General features: G+C 48.2%; 10 protein-coding genes across 10 annotated transcripts; 6 read left to right on the top strand and 4 right to left on the bottom strand.

Moving 5' to 3' along the window:
• Positions 1-169: 169 nt before the first annotated feature.
• ACHE_50821S (carbohydrate esterase family 5 protein) lies at positions 170-1,131 on the bottom strand (the record flags this gene model as incomplete). The annotated part of the gene is made up of 3 exons (XM_043280580.1): positions 170-529; positions 593-783; positions 837-1,131. The coding sequence occupies 3 exons, from the start codon at positions 1,129-1,131 to the stop codon at positions 170-172; spliced, it is 846 nt and encodes a 281-aa protein (XP_043138145.1).
• A 486-nt stretch (positions 1,132-1,617) lies between these two features.
• On the bottom strand, positions 1,618-2,153 carry ACHE_50820S (uncharacterized protein; the record flags this gene model as incomplete). The annotated part of the gene is made up of 2 exons (XM_043280579.1): positions 1,618-1,691; positions 1,742-2,153. The coding sequence occupies 2 exons, from the start codon at positions 2,151-2,153 to the stop codon at positions 1,618-1,620; spliced, it is 486 nt and encodes a 161-aa protein (XP_043138144.1).
• Positions 2,154-2,525: 372 nt separating this feature from the next.
• ACHE_50819A (wax synthase family protein) lies at positions 2,526-3,623 on the top strand (the record flags this gene model as incomplete). The annotated part of the gene is made up of 1 exon (XM_043280578.1): positions 2,526-3,623. The coding sequence occupies one exon, from the start codon at positions 2,526-2,528 to the stop codon at positions 3,621-3,623; it is 1,098 nt and encodes a 365-aa protein (XP_043138143.1).
• Positions 3,624-4,045: 422 nt separating this feature from the next.
• Positions 4,046-5,544, top strand: ACHE_50818A (T6SS phospholipase effector Tle1-like catalytic domain-containing protein; the record flags this gene model as incomplete). Its single annotated transcript, XM_043280577.1, has 2 exons — positions 4,046-4,190; positions 4,256-5,544. The coding sequence occupies 2 exons, from the start codon at positions 4,046-4,048 to the stop codon at positions 5,542-5,544; spliced, it is 1,434 nt and encodes a 477-aa protein (XP_043138142.1).
• A 304-nt stretch (positions 5,545-5,848) lies between these two features.
• ACHE_50817A (uncharacterized protein) lies at positions 5,849-6,832 on the top strand (the record flags this gene model as incomplete). The annotated part of the gene is made up of 2 exons (XM_043280576.1): positions 5,849-6,038; positions 6,087-6,832. 2 exons carry the CDS (start codon positions 5,849-5,851, stop codon positions 6,830-6,832), a joined length of 936 nt encoding a protein of 311 aa, XP_043138141.1.
• A 920-nt stretch (positions 6,833-7,752) lies between these two features.
• Positions 7,753-7,998, top strand: ACHE_50816A (uncharacterized protein; the record flags this gene model as incomplete). The annotated part of the gene is made up of 1 exon (XM_043280574.1): positions 7,753-7,998. The coding sequence occupies one exon, from the start codon at positions 7,753-7,755 to the stop codon at positions 7,996-7,998; it is 246 nt and encodes an 81-aa protein (XP_043138140.1).
• Positions 7,999-10,116: 2,118 nt separating this feature from the next.
• ACHE_50815A (alpha/beta hydrolase) lies at positions 10,117-11,073 on the top strand (the record flags this gene model as incomplete). Its single annotated transcript, XM_043280573.1, has 1 exon — positions 10,117-11,073. The coding sequence occupies one exon, from the start codon at positions 10,117-10,119 to the stop codon at positions 11,071-11,073; it is 957 nt and encodes a 318-aa protein (XP_043138139.1).
• Positions 11,074-11,108: 35 nt separating this feature from the next.
• On the bottom strand, positions 11,109-11,936 carry ACHE_50814S (uncharacterized protein; the record flags this gene model as incomplete). The annotated part of the gene is made up of 1 exon (XM_043280572.1): positions 11,109-11,936. One exon carries the CDS (start codon positions 11,934-11,936, stop codon positions 11,109-11,111), a length of 828 nt encoding a protein of 275 aa, XP_043138138.1.
• A 1,913-nt stretch (positions 11,937-13,849) lies between these two features.
• ACHE_50813A (uncharacterized protein) lies at positions 13,850-15,286 on the top strand (the record flags this gene model as incomplete). The annotated part of the gene is made up of 7 exons (XM_043280571.1): positions 13,850-13,903; positions 13,961-13,968; positions 14,025-14,148; positions 14,201-14,488; positions 14,546-14,630; positions 14,714-15,142; positions 15,213-15,286. The coding sequence occupies 7 exons, from the start codon at positions 13,850-13,852 to the stop codon at positions 15,284-15,286; spliced, it is 1,062 nt and encodes a 353-aa protein (XP_043138137.1).
• Positions 15,287-16,478: 1,192 nt separating this feature from the next.
• Positions 16,479-16,914, bottom strand: ACHE_50812S (uncharacterized protein; the record flags this gene model as incomplete). The annotated part of the gene is made up of 2 exons (XM_043280570.1): positions 16,479-16,617; positions 16,703-16,914. 2 exons carry the CDS (start codon positions 16,912-16,914, stop codon positions 16,479-16,481), a joined length of 351 nt encoding a protein of 116 aa, XP_043138136.1.
• Positions 16,915-17,009: the final 95 nt, after the last annotated feature.

The following is a 17,009-nucleotide window of genomic DNA, read 5'->3' as shown; positions in this document are numbered from 1 at the left end:
AGTCTAATATAGTAATAATACCGTTTACTTATCGACTCCTGTCGATTTAATTTACAGTCCAACCAATGCATTACAGAGCACAGCTCAAGAGCTTAGACTAGTTACTCGAATAACCATACTATTAAACCACTTCACTCATTCCCTCGATCGTCCTATGAAGCATCACAACCTAAGAAATATTCACACCAGAAGCATCCACCAAAAACTTCGCCGCCTCCTCCGCATTCTTCCCATAACTCAAATGCGCCATGATATTCCCCCCATTCAAGCAAACCGGATCCCCTTGTGCACAATATTCCTTCCTCTTACTATCATCCAACTTCCCCACACTCTGCGCCTTGAACGGGTCTCCAAACAGCACGGCCGCGGAGATCTGATTTGCGGACAGCGAATTGGCTGCGTTGTGCACGACCATGCTGCCTTGCGAGTAGCCGCCAAGCACGACTTTGGTGTTGGGACATTGCTTGAGGGCTTGTTTGACGAGGGAGGCCATTTTCGGGCCACCAGAGGAGCCGAGGGAAGCGTTGCCCTGTTTTCATTATTAGCATGTGCATTTTGTGCATGGATAGGTGGGGACGAGAGGGAGATGTACGGCGGCATCAGCGGGGTAATCCACGCCCTGCACGGTCACCTTGTTGTGGGTTTGGGAGGCCAGTTGCTTCGCGACGGGGGGTCCAACGACGGAGCCCATGTTGCCCAGTTCGGTGGTGCCGCGGGCGAAGATGAAGGTCAGGGGTTGGCATTCATTGTTGTCCGTCACGCCGTTCTCGGTGGTCCCGCCGACTTTTCATTTTATCAACCTGTATGCTTACGGAGAGGGGGAAGACAAAACGTACCAGATGAGGAAGACCCTCCAAGTAGGTCAGTAAAGTCACCCAGGGCATCCGTTCCCTGAGCAGAGGTGGTGGTCGAGGTCGACGACGGGGTCGATGCAGCGCCGGACGCAGAGCTGGTGCCAGAGCTGGAGCTGGAGTCGGAGCCGGATAATCCGGAGCCCCCGCCAAACAGGTTATCAAAGCTGGAGCCGGATCTCGAGTCACCGAAGCCGGGGAAGAGGCCACGCTCTTCGGGCTGGGTGGGAGCCGTTAGGGCTGTGCTGGCGAGGGCGATGAGGGTGAGAGAGTACTTCATATTGATGAGTGAGTGGGTGGAATAAAAAATAAATAGATCAAGAGACCTGCTCTGAGTAAAGGATGAACGGATTGACAGATGGAATCGTTCGAGAAACGAAGCGAATTTATACTTGGAGCCTACAGATCTGATACAACCTTACAAATCCGTTCCAACCATTATCCTCGGTTCGGCAGTTGATCTGATACAGGACCCCAGTCAGATCCCATTATTGGGGCATTACTATAGACTAGGCTGAACAGGGGCCGCTAATCAATCTGAAATGAGTTCTCAATTTTGGGAATTTCCTGTTCGGGTAATCTCCGTTACATCCAGACTCCAGGCACAGCAATCGCATGAAAGAACACATAAAAGAGCATAAGACCATAAAAAAACCATAGACATATTGCATAAGAATATCGAGAGATCAAAGGAAATAATCATGACCAGACAAACACCAAACACCGTCTCCTGTATCTATAAATCGAACCGAACCGACCGTCTAATCTATTGCTTCATGATGCTGCGCAGCTGCTGGATATCGCCCTGGTCGACGTTGGTGTACTTCAAGCTCGAGGAGCCTATATATTATTAGCATCTGCATGTATTTTATCAATGTAAGGCGACTCACTCATAGGAATAGGACCGTGAGCACCCGGGTTGTCACCCAAGAAAACAGTCGCCAGAGTCATGCAAGTTGCCGGCACATTGCCAATAACAACATTGTTACCGTTAAACTTGAAGCTGACGGTAACGTCCTTGAGCTGGTTCTTGCACTGGGTGGCCGCGGGCTCGGGGAGACCAGCGAACGGGTCATCGCCACGGGCCTCAAGGTAGGCGTGATCGTCAAAGTGGTCGCCTTCGAGGGTTAAAAAGCTGCGACGGGAGTTGTTCTGGACTTCATCGTTGATGTCGGAGCCGGCATCGATGGCGCCCTTGACGAGTTGGGTGCCGATTCTGGCGAGGCCACCGATGGGAGCGGGGCAGATCTGGAGGAAAGAAGCGAAGAGGGCGATGACAAGGGCGGCGAAGACGGTCTTCATTTTGATGATTGTTTTATGTATTGGGGTAGAGATAGAGAGATAGAAAGATTGTTTGAGATTGAGGATTTTTTGGTTGGTTGGTTGGTTGATTGATTGATTGATTGAGCTGTTGATGATGATGGGAATTGAGACGATATTCAACCTTCTTTTATAACATTTGGTTGACATTCGGCCCCGTGGCAGTGAGTCCAAAATGTGCCTGGAGGGATTGGAGTGGATTGGGGCCGATTCCTAATTTGGAAAATACGAGGCTATCCAAGGCACATACTCAAGGCACACTGCTGACGCCCCCAATAATCGACAGACAGCCTAAATAAAGATATATGGCGATGGACGAAGGATTCATTGAATCGCACTGAATTGCAAAGCACCATGTTCCTTCCAGTATTTTCGTTTCTAACATCCGTGTTTTTCGTGTCTATCGCCCTTCATCATACAACCCGCCTCTGGTCGCTGCCACTCATCCTTCTCCCATCTTACATTTCTTTAATTACCGCCAACCAACTTGAGGACATTGCAGACCTCTGGGCCATTGGCCTCGCTGTGTATTTCGTGCATGTTACATCGCTGCTGTATATCGAGCAATGGATTCTTTTGCGCCCGTCGCCGGACAAGCGATATGACTTTGTCGCAGCATACAAGCTCTGGAGTAATCCCCAGCTTCTAAAAACAGCACGACAGGTACCTGGTGTGCATACGGTCGATCGCAATCATGACCTTCCACAGAGTCGGATCCGTTTCACCATCGTGCGCGTGGCGCGTATCACACTGCACCTGTTGCTTATGCACCTGTGGACCACATACATATTCCCAGGCCCGTTCCTGCCCCTGACAGCCGACGACTTCTCCCCGACCAAGGAGATTTACTTCCGCCGTTTACTGTCAGGTACGGTAACCTACCGAGAGACGGCAATCCGTTCCCTCAGCGCAATCGACTGGATCTGGACCGCCTACCTCACCCTGGACTGCTCCCACGACGCCCTCGGGATACTTTTCACCGTTATCCTCCGCCTCGACGAGACCACCGACTGGCAAACTCCCCTCTTCGGCTCCCCAGGCAAGGCATACACCCTTCGCGGCTTTTGGGGCCGTTTCTGGCACCGCCTCGTTTACCGGGCGTATACGAACTACGGGCGGTGCGTGGGGCAACGGGTTTTGCGGCTGAGGCCGGGGAGCGTGGCGGAGCGGTGGTGGTGCGTGTTTATGGTATTTGGGATCAGCGGGTGTTCGCATGCGGTTGTTATGCGGTGGGTTTGGGGAAGTGGTGGGTGGAGGGAGGTATGGTTTTTTGTGGTGAATTTTGTCGCGGGTGCGATGGAAAGCCTTGTTTTAAAGTGGGCGAAGGGGAGAGTGTCGTTTGGGTTCAGGGGATGCAGGATCCTTGGGTTCTTGTGGGTGTTTGGGTTCTTTTTCTGGAGTGTACCGAAACGGGAGTATCCGAATATCCACGCGTTGCTTTCTACAATATGACAGGGCGTTCTACTGTGATTCTATCCGGATTCTAATGATCAACATACATATGCCGTATTATCAATGCCAATAATGAATGCCAATGGCTCCGCCACGAATGCCTCGTTTAGTGCCTCGGCAAACACACTTCATATTATATCACATTCCGCTCGGACACTCGACCTCAATGAGCTCAAACCCAAAAGACTCGTCAGCAAGGCTCTTGCTTGTATATCACAGCCTTATTGACTCAATATGATATCAGGAGAGCTTCAGGATACGGGGTAAAGGTGAACCGGGCGTGATTATCAGGCCGATCCATAAACTATCAGCTTACTTACCGGTTCTGGACGACCGTTCGCCGTTATAAATACCGTGTCCTCGCCTTTGCCATGTAGAATAATTGTCATCAAACAATATCACCATCAGTATTGTGTATAATCATGGAGAAAGAAAACGAACGAGAACTCGTCCTCTGCTTCGACGGCACAGGAAACACCTTCCGTGCCGACGGAGGTGAAAGCAATATCCTGAAGATCTTCCGTCTCCTTGACCGGACGAAGGAGAATCGCTACTGTTACTATCAGCGTATGCCCCTTCTTCCCATTCCCCAACCAAACTCAAGTCAAATCAAAATGCTAATAAGTCAAAAGCCGGCATCGGCACCGAAATCTCCCCCAGCAGCCTCGCAAACCTCGCTCTCCGGCCAACCGCGAAACTAAACACCCAGAAAGCCCTCGACCTTGCTCTCGCAACCTCCTTTAACAAACACGTAATTGGCGGATACCGCTTCCTCGCGCGCCGATGGAAACCGGGCACGAAAATCTACCTCTTCGGGTTCTCGCGGGGCGCGTATACAGCGCGTTTCCTGAACGAGATGCTCGATTATGTCGGGCTGATCAGCGCTGATAATGAAGAGTTGATTCCGTTTGTCTGGGAGGCGTTTACGGATTGGAAGTTTGCGCCGCAGTCGCATAGGAGACGACATCGGGCGTATGAGATTCTGCGGATTAGTAGGGAGACGATGTGTCGGCCGATCGAGAGAGTTTATTTCCTCGGCTTGTTCGACACGGTCAACAGCGTTGCTGAGTTTGAGAAAAGTAGTGGGAATAGCGGGAGTACGAACCAGAATGCTTGTCAACCGCGACCGATTATCACTCGACATGCGGTTAGCATTGACGAGCGGCGCATCAAGTTTCAACCCGTGCTATTCGCCAACGAAGCGGGTATCAAACGTCGCCGACCGATCATGTACGAGCAGACCGAGGAAGTCTTCACAGCGGACGCAGATGGCCCCGAAGACGACGCACCAACAGATCTCGAAGAGGTATACTTCGCCGGCGACCATAGCGACGTCGGCGGAGGTTGGCGACCGGACAGAGAAAACAACGAACCATATCCCACATCACACATTCCGCTCGCCTGGATGGTAAACGAAGCCATGCGCGCAGGCCTAACCTTCGACGAGAAGAAAATCGAGAAACTAACGCCCGATCTATGGGAAGTGACATCCCCAACTCCAACGCCCACATCGCCATCAAACACAGAAACAACACTCTGCCAAAGCCATGAAAACGCCGTGCGGACAGCAGAAACAGCGCAAATCCACGACTCGCTCGATTTCGACTCCGGAAAGGGCTTTACAACATTCTTCTGGCGGTTATTGGAGTATTTACCGTTCAAACGCCCCGCTGTTCAGCCTGATGGGTCGATCGTCATGACCCGCTGGCACACCCATGGATTGCGACGGCCGCTCCCGAAACAGGCTCTGGTTCATGGGAGTGTAGTTAGGCGCTTGCGCAGGGATCCTGAGTATCGACCGTATAACTTGGGGTTGGGGCTGAAGCCGAATATGCAAGATCGGAGGGAGGAGGATAGGGATATTGGGAAGTGGAAGTGTGTTAGTGAGGATGGATTGAGGGAGTATTGGGTTAGGGGTTGATTGTAACATTGGGTATAATTATGAGCTTTGTATACTATATACTATTTTGATTGTATTTTAATTGATATTCGAAATACTTCATTCTATGCACAGCCTCTTCATCTAGATAGCTAATTGCAAGTCTGACTTAGCCTTGTGGTTCGGCCCCAATGCCATCATTTGGGGCCGAAACCAATCGGGGGCTACACAGTTCAGCCTCGTTCGCCTTGTGCATGGAGAATAAATAGACCCTGAATCCAGCTTCAATCAGCACAATCAACAGTTTCATTTTAAAGAAAATTACAATAAAATTGGACAGATCAAAATGCATTACCCATTCGTCCTCATTAGCACCCTCACCACCATCGCCTTCGCCGCCCCTGCTCCCCCGAACTTGCGCTCAACACATACGACCACAACCACCACCACTACTACTACGGCAACCTTGAACAAGCCTACTACACATATCGGAACACCTCAAATTGCACACGTTCCTATTACCATTCCTGATCAACGTAAGTTACTCCAACCAAACCATCCAGAGTCCAAACTAACAATCACAGGGCCCCCACACCAAGTCAACCCAAACCTCCGCCCAGTCTACACCCCAATTGCTCGACCCGGTCCCGGTATCGAGCCCGGTCGCAATCCGTTATTTGCACGCAGTCAGCGAGAGGACAAAGTCAAGCGCGATGACCCCCGGGATCCGGCGATTGTCGCGGTACTCAGCAGTATTGCGGAGGGTGTCAAGAAGCAGCAGCAGCAGCAGCAGCATACACGACGTGCCGAGCAACTTTCGGATCCCCCCGTTCATGATACTGCTCGTCCGGCGCACTCCATTACCTGGATAAATGATCCGATGGAAATAATTGGCCGTCGCGCAGTGGATAGTGAGGTCTATGACTCGGAGAACGCTCTTGATGCGCCCGATTATCCTCTTCAGCGGAAGGAACAGCGTGCGTTGGATGAAGAAGGTGATAGTATTGTTCCGGAGGGTAACGGATGGACGCTTCTACAGCAGAGGGGGCTTGATGTGCCCGATTATTCTCTTCAGTGGCAGGACCAACATACGTTGGAATCGGATGAAGGGCGTGATAGTCTTGTTCCGGAGGGTAACGGGTGGACGCTTCTACAGCAGAGGGGGCTTGTGCAGCGTGACGATGTTGATGATAAAGATGAGGAGGAATACAATACTGCTAATGTAATAGCAGATGTGCAGAGAAGGGGGTATGTGCGGCGCAATGATGGCGACGATGAGGAAATTAGGACTGTTGGTGTGATGAGGGATGTGATGCAAAATGCGCAGTAACACCAGATTATGACTAGTCAGTGATGGTCAGGTCAATACGACATGGATGAATTATGGCGTTATAGGCGATATGGAGTTCAGGTTGGGTTTCTATATTAGGATTAGCGCTTTTCTTCTGTTTGCATTGGGTTAAACTGAATCAAGGAATACTCTCTATGTTCATCCATATTCTATGTGAAAACTTCCATGAGTATACATTTTTCAGGTATCTAGAGCGGATCAAACGTGAAATTACTTAACGGCACATAAACTAACAGCCAGAGCAAGCGTGAAGATACCCAGGGCACGAATAAAATGTAAATAGTCTTCTGTATTGCTCTAAATAATAGTCAGCGGCTGGCACACGAACAGTTGGGCTCCATCCCTGTTTGTCCGTGTCCGTGGGAGATCGATATGCTTCTTCCTTATATTCACCTTATATCCGTTGTCCAACTCAGTGTCATACTCCTGGATACTATTGATCCTAGACCGCACGAAGCGTTCGCAATGTCGATGCATTTCCACGCCAGTAGTAAATCAATAAACTCGTTCTGGCCTGGATGATGAGATCCAGCAGTACTCATCAACCATATTTCAATAAACATTATCCGCGTACAGCAATCTCACAAGCAAGATTAAGGGAATGAGATACGAAGGAATCCTCGACCTAGCAATAGATATCGGAAACGTGACGGTTGGAATCGTAGCTCTGTTCACGGTGGATCCTTCAATTTCAGCGTCCGCCTTCATTGGGACGACGGCGAAGATTGTCTCATTTGGTTCGCCGTACCCGGGAAACCCATGCTCTTGGATGAGAAAGTGCTGAATGAGGTGGCTCTCATGAAGTATATTGCAGTAAGTACCGATATTCCGGGTGCCACGGGTTATCGCTTAAGGGGAAAGCAGAGGATAATCCAACTGGTCTTGGGTCGTTTATCATCATGAGTTGGGTTGAGGTGGTGCCAATGTCAGGAATCCTCGGCGTGGAAAAGGCGCAAGCAGATTACAAGAAGTATATACTCAACCCGGATATTGATAAAAAGACGCTGGAGATACTATATGGTCAAATGGCGGACGCTTTGCTGGAACTCTGGAAGCTCGGCTTTGACCGTATTGGTAGTCTGCGTCTGGATGAAGCCGGAAAGTCTCAATTGAAGGACCACCATTTTGACTCGGCATTTGAATGAATTAATCCGGACGAGCAACGTAAACAATTGCACACCTACTAGCGCGTATCATACATCCTTCGACTACATCTTGTCGCTCTTGAAAATGCAGAAGGTATATCTGGAGAGACAGCGGAGTATTGTCTTTGATGCGAAAGACTGTCGAGAGAAATACGCCTGCCGCCATCTGAGGAAAACTATTGCGTTGAGTTTCATTCGCAATAACAATGGTCCCTTCAAGCTGTTTTCCGATGACCTTCGTCCAGAAAATGTACTTGGGGATAAAGGCACTCTCCAAATTGCTGCAGCCATTGTTTGGGAGATCTACTACGCAGCCCCGTCTCAATTCTCAGAAATCATTAAGTTCATATGCATGATATCTCATTCCTCCTTCGCTATATCGACAAAGCAGACTTATTCCCGCGGATTTTACAGCAAAGAGATGAAGCAAGAGGCATAAACACGACGAAAGATTGCCTATCAGTGCGTATGCAACAGTCACTGCAAGACAAGAGCATGTTTGTGCCGGTAAGCGGCATAGCCAATGTCGTCAAACTCCATTGCTTCGAGAGTTAAGTAAACCAGCGGGTATAATAGCTTTGATATATGAGAATAAAAGCCAGAGCTGATAGTTAGCTGATACGGTGAAAAATTGATGGGAGAAATGGAGATGAGATAAAAGGAGATTGAATTGCTAACCGAAAATGGAAATCCTGTCAAAGACAGTGGCTAGAACAAAGAAACAAACAGTGACAAGCGCACCAATCACAAATTTGATGCCAATATAATCGCTCGAGTTAAAGAAAATAGATGCTATAGCTAAAGTGCCCAAAGCACAATAATGAAATTAATCCGAAGTATAGTAACAATGGCGCCCAGTCCTTCCATTCCAGAACCTTCGTTCGAAGACAGATACTCCCCCCCCCTATCAGAAAACAATAAAGACTCCATGATTTCACGCCTCTTGACAAAGTTAGCCTCCCTCTATGCACAAGACATCGTTAAATGATCAAGGAGACCACTAACACGAAGGTCGACTCTCCGGAGCAGGAGACGCACGAGCGCTACTCCCATCTTTCGGTCTGTTCCTCTTTGTAGCACATCCAGCCTTGGACAGAAGTTCCATGTTCGATTGATCCGATAAGCCATCGGTTATGGCAGCACGGTCCCGAGGGTCGAGCTCTTTCGGCCGATCGTCATGCTCGACCGACTGTGTGGGGATTTGGCTGGCTTGTTTGGTAGAGCTCATGGAGAGGTCTTTAAACGACTCGAGGAAGAATTGATGGAATATATCTGCTGATTAAAGAGCAATAGGTCGGGAGACTTGAAGACAGTAAGCGCCGTGGCGTATTCGCTACTTATAATGCTTAATTACATTTACCATTTACTTCTGCATGTGCCAGATAAATTAATACAGGAACTCTAAACCTCTTCGCTGGCCATTATCGCCTCGTTATCTCAGTTTTGTGTCAGCCTAGGCGGGTCATTGCTGGCAGTGAATGCAGGAGGCGCTAATATACCCTGACTTGTTGTACATGTACTTGTCGTACAGTGCCCAAATTGTGTAACTAGCGAATATGCAGGAACCAGCCAGCCATATGCTCGCTGTGCTTTTCCTGGAATTGCGGCGTTGAATAATGCCTAAGATATCCAATCCAGATTGGTGGGTCTAACCTTAACAGGAATAAAGTGTGGAAAGGCCCACTTTCCGTATCATGGGAATCCGCTATTCCTAAAGAGGGATGTCGGGTTCATATTCGACGTCCTGGTGTGCACAATCCTGTTAGTGCAGGTTGATGTTTGTATCATATTCGCCTCATTGAGCGATTCAAATTTTTTTTTCTATGGTCTAGCGGTATGTATGGGCTCCACTTATTTCCTGAATAAATGCTATGAAGCTACAATGACCTCAGAACTTTGAGCTTCTACTTGGGTGGTTCCAGATCTCGCGACCAAGGACCAATCTGGGGTTATTATGCGCATTTTGTGGGTAATCTATGACATTTGTCAAACTATAATCAGTTGTCAACGAACGTCAGCCCATGCTCGTCCAACCTATAAGTACGGGCACTCTCAATGGCATTGCTTACCATCGACATGATCAAATCATCCACCTGAACACATGTCATAATTTACAAAATGACCTCTGTCTCAATTCCCAAGGGAACAATCAAACTCTCCGGGCTCCTCTTCAAGCCCTCCAAGCCTTTTACCCCCAAGACTCCCGCCCTGATCATCGTCCATCCGGGCGGCGGCGTCAAAGAACAAACAGCGAGCACCTACGCCAAAAAACTATCCGAAGAACACGGCGTTACGACTGTTGCCTTTGACGCCTCCCACCAAGGCGCCAGCGAGGGCGAGCCACGCTTCCTCGAAGACCCAAACGCCCGAGTCAGCGATATCTGGAGCGTCGTCGACTACCTCGAGCGCGTTGACACCGTTAATCCAGAGAATATTGGGATTGTGGGTATTTGCGCTGGAGGCGGGTATGCCGTTGCAGCCGCGAAAGCCGACCAGCGCATAAAGTGCGTTGCGACGGTTAGTTTGGTGAATATTGGTGACTCGGGGAGGTACGGATGGTATGGACAGGATGCACCCGCGAAGCAGCGCGATATCATTGTAAAGGCTGCGAAGCAGATTAGTGCTGAGGGTAAGGGCGCTGCATATGAGACTGTGCCTTATGTGCCGCCAAAGCTGGAGGATAGTACGCCTGTTGATCTGAAGGAGGCGCATGAGTATTATCTGACGTCGAGGGGACAGCACCCGCGGGCGCAGAATAAGATGCTGCTACGGAGTGTGCCGCGGATTTTAACTTTTGACGCGTTTAATTTGGCTGATTTGTACTTGAAGCAGCCTGTGTTGTTGATTGCGGGGGAGAAGGCGGAGTCGAGGTGGCATACGGAGAAGTTGGATGAGTTGATTTCCTATGTTACTGAGAAAGTCATCGTGCCCAAGGCGAGGCATGTGGATTTCTATGACCGGGATGAGTTTGTCATCGTGCCCAAGGCGAGGCATGTGGATTTCTATGACCGGGATGAGTTTGTCGATCCAGCTGTTTTGAAGATTGCCCAGTTTATGAAAGCTAGACTTGTTTGACTTGGTATCTGTATACTAGCACGAGTTCAAAGCAATCATTCCTCCCGATACATGATATCCGTCCTCATCGTATACTTTACCCCCTGAAAGACAGAATCTCCACTGTGTAGCAAATCTCTATGCTGAAACACCAACACCGACCCAGCCTTGGGAAACACCCGAACCTGCACATCCTGCTGCTCATACCGGGGGAAAAACGATGTCGCACCACCCAGAAGCTTCCCATTGATGTCCCGGTTAAACGCACTATCCCCTTCCTGGCGCCACAAGCTGGCCACTCTCTCCTCCTCCTTTCTCAACTCCTCAAGATCCTGCTCCCCTTCCCCGTTCAAGTAGAGATGGATCGTATAAAACGACCTCTCCTTCCCATCAGGCGTCATATACATTGCATCCCAATGCGGACGAAAGTATTCCCCGCCCTCATATCTCAAAAATCTCAATCTCTCATTCAGCCTTGAAAGTTTGTACACTTTCCCCCGTTTCACAAACGGTTTGTTCTCCTCCCGGTCGATCCCAAGCTCCTGCAAAAACGGCATCATTCTGCTCAGCAATTTATCGGCCAGGTCAAAGCTGTCGAACATGATTCGGCCGCAGTTTCGCGTGTCTGTGGCCAGTGTTTGTTTGCCGTTGCCTGCGTTGATCATCGCGCGTTCCCATGTTGGTGTTGCAGCGGTGTCATTAGGAGGCACGGTAGATGCTTCTGCGAGCCGGATGAGTTCGTTGCATTCTGCTTCAGTGAGGATATTGTCGATGACTGCTGCGAAGGAGTTGGCGTAGGCGGGGATTGGGGGGCTGGTGGTTGCGAAGTCGATACGGTGGGCTGAGGCGCTTGGAGGGGCCTCGGGAGGGAGAAAGGTGTCCATTTCGGACTTTTGGTGTATGTATAACTCAGTGATGGTTATAGAGTGGTAAAGGTTGCCTAATATAGTTTTTGGTGAGGCTCAAGTCAGCTGACAATTGGCGAGGCTGACCAAATCATAATCTATAACTAACTAGGTCATATTTGAATTGATGTAATTGGTCGGAAATCCGAAGATCTTCCATAGCATGTCAGATCCAATCAGAACATCCCTCTTTGGACAAATCTGAGTTGTACAGAAATAATAATTCAACTAACTATTGTGGGCAATCACATAATGAGTCACGGTTTTTATCTACCAGCGCACAAAAATCCACATCGTGTGCCCACCAAAGAATCATTGATCATGCATCCACAACAGACATCATGCACTTCTTGAATCTGCCAGTTGATATATACTTCGCCATCGCCAAGCAGCTTGGTGAGGAATCGGGCATAACGAAAGCCATTCAAGTTGTCGCATCCATCAGGTCTTGGATGCGTTTCTGTAACTATTCAGTACAACAGTGTTCGGGGGCATGACCGGAAGTACGTTATGCCGTCTCCGGTCTGAGCCTCCCATCTCTGCAACACTGGGGTAGTCGATGCAGTCGAATGGACAGTGGAGCTTGTTCTATCGGTAGAACCGCTATGTTTGCGAGGCACCCCGTTTGGTATAATTGATGTGGCTGTCTGAGCAATTGGGGACAATGATCATGCAAGGGAAAAATAAGTATTAAGCTGAATAGGTCACCGTAGCAGTGAGCATAGGTATTCAAGTTATTTTGACTTGGGCAGGTACAGACACCTATCCTCGAGCGTTATTTATAATCAATCCCCCTTGCCAGAAGCTACGGTTTGCATATATGGATGATTTCATAAGCACCAAAGGACTGGGTGCCTAGGAGATACCAGAGATATGGCCTTTTTTGGTAGGACAAAATGACCAATCACAAGGAACGGAGTTTCAGTGACAGTTCTAAGTAGAATTAACTGACCAAAACATTGAGTACCAGTTCCTGGGAACGGGTCCCCCGCCGGGTTGGGACACAGTAACCCTAATCGTTGGATACATGTAAGTTCCATGGTACAACATCACACGTCAAATAGATATAGATCCGATCATAACATGATGTCAGGGAACTGTAATATTCCACAGATTCATAATTACGATGATCTTATGGACGAACAGATGATACCATAATAATAAATAGGTCACCTCTAAAGCACTTGATTCCCAAGCTCACTCCTATATGAACAAGCCAACATGGATGAACGTTACTATACTCTTGCTGAAGGTAAGGGAGTCAATTTACTTCTGGTATTTTGTGTAGGCTGTTAGCTGACTATCTCAACACCAAAGGTTGTCCTTATTCCAGTAATACCACGTCTGTGCAACTCCGCAACGGAGGTGGCGGTGGCCTGGTACTCCTTCAAGACACTCAACTTATTGAAACTTTGGCTCACTTTGCTCGAGAGAGGATCCCGGAAAGGTGAGTGCAGGAAACTTTAGATCTATATTGATTCTGACATAAAATTTGTGTATTCAGAGTTGTGCATGCCAAAGCTGCCGGGTAGGTCCATTTCCCTTCAGGTTGATATGGCGGATCCTAACAAGTGCTCACCAGAGCCTACGGTGAATTCACTGTTACCCATGATTGCTCGGACATTACTTCAGCTAGTTTCCTTGGTGAAGTGGGCAAAAAAACCCAGGTCCTATGGCGCGTATCTACAGTCGGACCAGAGGCTGGCTCAGCTGATACTTCACGCGATATACATGGCTGGGCAATGAAGTTGTATACCGACGAGGGAAACCTTGACTGGGTGTTTAATAACACTGTATATGGGCATTAAATTTTGTATAACATGATTGATACGGATTTACTGACTTGGGAAATAGCCGGTTTTTTTGTTCGAGACCCAATCAAGTTTCCCTCTATGAACAGATCCCATAAGCGGCATCCGCAGACCCATCTTCCAGATCCGAATATGGTAAATCCCTTCCAATTGTTGAACTCGAAAGACACCATATAGCTAACATCTGGCTAGTTCTGGGAGTAAGTGATACTCCTCAGGTAACACGTTTTCGTAAAAACTAATGACTTTGATAAAGTTTCCATGTAGGTAACCCTGAGGGTTTCCACGAGCTGCTGCATCTTTTCAGTGACCGCGGAACACCTGCAACTCTGCGCCACATAAACGCGTACAGCGGACACACCTACAAATTTACAACGACGGTATAGGGAGGCCATTTTCCATGATAGGGAGCAGATTATTAACTTTATCTAGGATGGCTGTTTCAAATATGTTAAGATTCACATCAAACCAACCCAGGGAGTCCAGAACTTGACTAAGGAGGAGTCAGTTCGAATTGCGGGAGAGAATCCAGACTTTTTAATCCAGGACATGTTTGAAGCAATTGAGAGGGGCGATTACCCAACCTGGAAAGTCTATGTCCAGGTCATGGGTCCTGAACAGGCAGAGAACTATCGGTGGAACATATTCGACATGACCAAGGTCTGGCCGCATCAAGACTTCCCGCTGCGGCAAATTGGCAAGTTGACCTTGAATCGCAATGTAGAGTTGACCCTGTTCATTGGGACATGATATGATTGCTAATGTTAATTTTCAAAGCCCAACAACTATTTTACCGATATTGAACAGGCGGCTTTCTCACCATCTAATATGGTACCTGGGGTTGCGCCATCTGCTGATCCAAGTATGTCTGTCTCTCTCTCTCTCTTTTTTTTTTTTTTTTCTGCCAAGTATGTGGTGCTGTTGTCTAACATGTGCACTTTCCAGTGTTGCAAGCGAGGTTGTTTGCCTATCCTGATGCAGCTAGATACCGGTTAGGAACAAACTATCAACAACTTCCCACAAATGCTGCTAAAGCACCCGTGTATTGTCCTTTTCAACGCGACGGCTCGATGAACTTCTCAGGCAATTATGGGGCTGATCCAAACTACGTTTGCTCCTCGCTCAAGCCCGCCAAATTTTACCAAGACATAAAAGGCGTCGGACCAAAGACTCTCAATGTCATGACTGAACATGAGAGGTGGGTTGGAGAAGTTATCAACTTTACCACGCATGTTACAGATGAGGATTTCGTCCAGCCTGCTGCTCTCTGGGAGGTAATCAAGAAGGAACCAGGTCATGAGGAAAGGTTTTTTGGGAATGTCGCTGTACATCTCAGTAAAGTCAAGAGTGATAGGCTCCGACATGAAGTTTATGGTATGTGCCTTTCCCCAAACTAACTCTTTAAGAAAAAGGCCGTTTGTGCTCAGGCTAACCGCTCGTATAGCGTACTTCTCACGTATCAGCCCAGACTTGGGTGAAGGTGTCAAGGAGGCTACAGAAGGCCTTGTAGTCTCTTAGTTACACCAGATACCCTTCCCACCATCACAAAATGGAAACAAAGTCCAAATACCTCTCAGGTCTTGTCTGTCTTCTTTGATTTGTCTGTCTTGTTCCGTTTACAGTTATGGAGAAAATAAGTTACAAATGATATAATTTTTTAAAAGTACTATTTGGTTTTGCATGGCCATGCTCACCCACTCATAACCCTTAGAGCAGCAACAAGAAAAGGGCAAAAATGACGGTTGGCCGAGCTTAATATGTGGCTTAAGTACGGCTGAGCGGACGAGAAGCCCTATTTTGTCACATCCTATGGTCGTATGTGCTAGTCAACTCTTTGAACAGGTATCTACCGAACAAATACTGTCAGGATTGCGTGCAAAGGTCTGGCCAGTAAGCCATATTCGGCAGTCGAATACAAAAGTAGGGTGGTTGACTACTCTGTACCCCCTGTGCACAGACCCACCGACTGAGTAGAGATTCCAGACATCTTACCGACTCAACCCCTCTGTACACAAGTCCTGATTCAATACCGAGAGCAATTAGGGATCTTACAATGTAAATGGACAGCAAGTCCCTGAAGTGTGATAAGTAACTCGGCTACCCAACTAACCGCGCAGCCAGTGCCCCAGCTTTCAACCCAGCTTTCAAAGTTGCAGGAGTTGTCAAGCTTTCGCTGATGAATGTCCGAATAAGTAGACAATGTCCAGTAGTTACCTGCACGTGCTTCACGTCCGTGAGAGACGGATCTAGATTGTCTTTATGTTGAAACGGGATACTTGTGTCCAGATGCCTGGTCAGGAAGTTCTTGTAATGGGCCGAAGCCTTGCTATCTAATATATAGATATGTACAAAAGAACTCGTTGGGGAAAGGAAAGAAAGAAAGAAAGAAAGACACGCTGGCGGTGGATTTATATACTCGTGATCAGGTGATCTACGATCACCTGACTTCGGCACGCTCTTGTGAATAGCTTCAATCGAGAACCATTTATGGTTCGAGGTGCCTTTCGGGCCTAGCCCGTTACAGTTCTCAAAGTATTGCAAGGTGGTATTTATGGCAGATGTTTTCATTCGTTTATTGACAACCGAGTGGACAAGGTAGATACTTATCTACAGTTTGTTAATCTAGACCTTCACTGCCCTTATTCCAGCTTTCTCATGCCATCTTCCACTTATACTCTACTTCCAGCATCTGTCTCTCGGTGAGATTTATTTAAGCGGAGGGGGTGGTCGAACTGGCCCAAACTGGATTGCCCTCGTAAAGAACGAGGTTGCCATCATTCTGGATAACAAGAATGACATCATTCTTGGGGGCGGTGTCAGAGTGCCAGACGGCTTCGTCATCGTGGGTGCTGCACATAAATTTGTCAGCCACAAGGGTCTCTATTGAAACACCGCATGCAATAAAAAAAAGCATGAATAGTGAAGCAAACTCACTAGATGACCAGGTTTCCATCTGCCTGCATTCTGACACCCTTCACGTCAGAGCGCTGCTGTTTGGTGTTCTGCCACCTCGGGTTGCCGTTCTCGTACACGACAATTTTGCCGTCATCCTGCATTCTGAACTCGTAGACGCCATTCTCACTCCACAGGCTGTCGCCCGTGAGCAACCACTCATCGTTACCGAGGGTGTTGTGAGGCTGAGGCATGGTGAATGAGGCCTTGGGGACGGAAAGGGTGGTTTAATAAGTTGATTGTCTGATTGTGTTGGGAAATGGATTGCTGAGGTGTGATGCTCTGAGGA

Source organism: Aspergillus chevalieri, chromosome 5 (genome assembly GCF_016861735.1).
Source record: "Aspergillus chevalieri M1 DNA, chromosome 5, nearly complete sequence".
NCBI lineage: Eukaryota > Fungi > Ascomycota > Eurotiomycetes > Eurotiales > Aspergillaceae > Aspergillus > Aspergillus chevalieri.
This window is presented reverse-complemented; position numbering and strand designations above follow the sequence as displayed.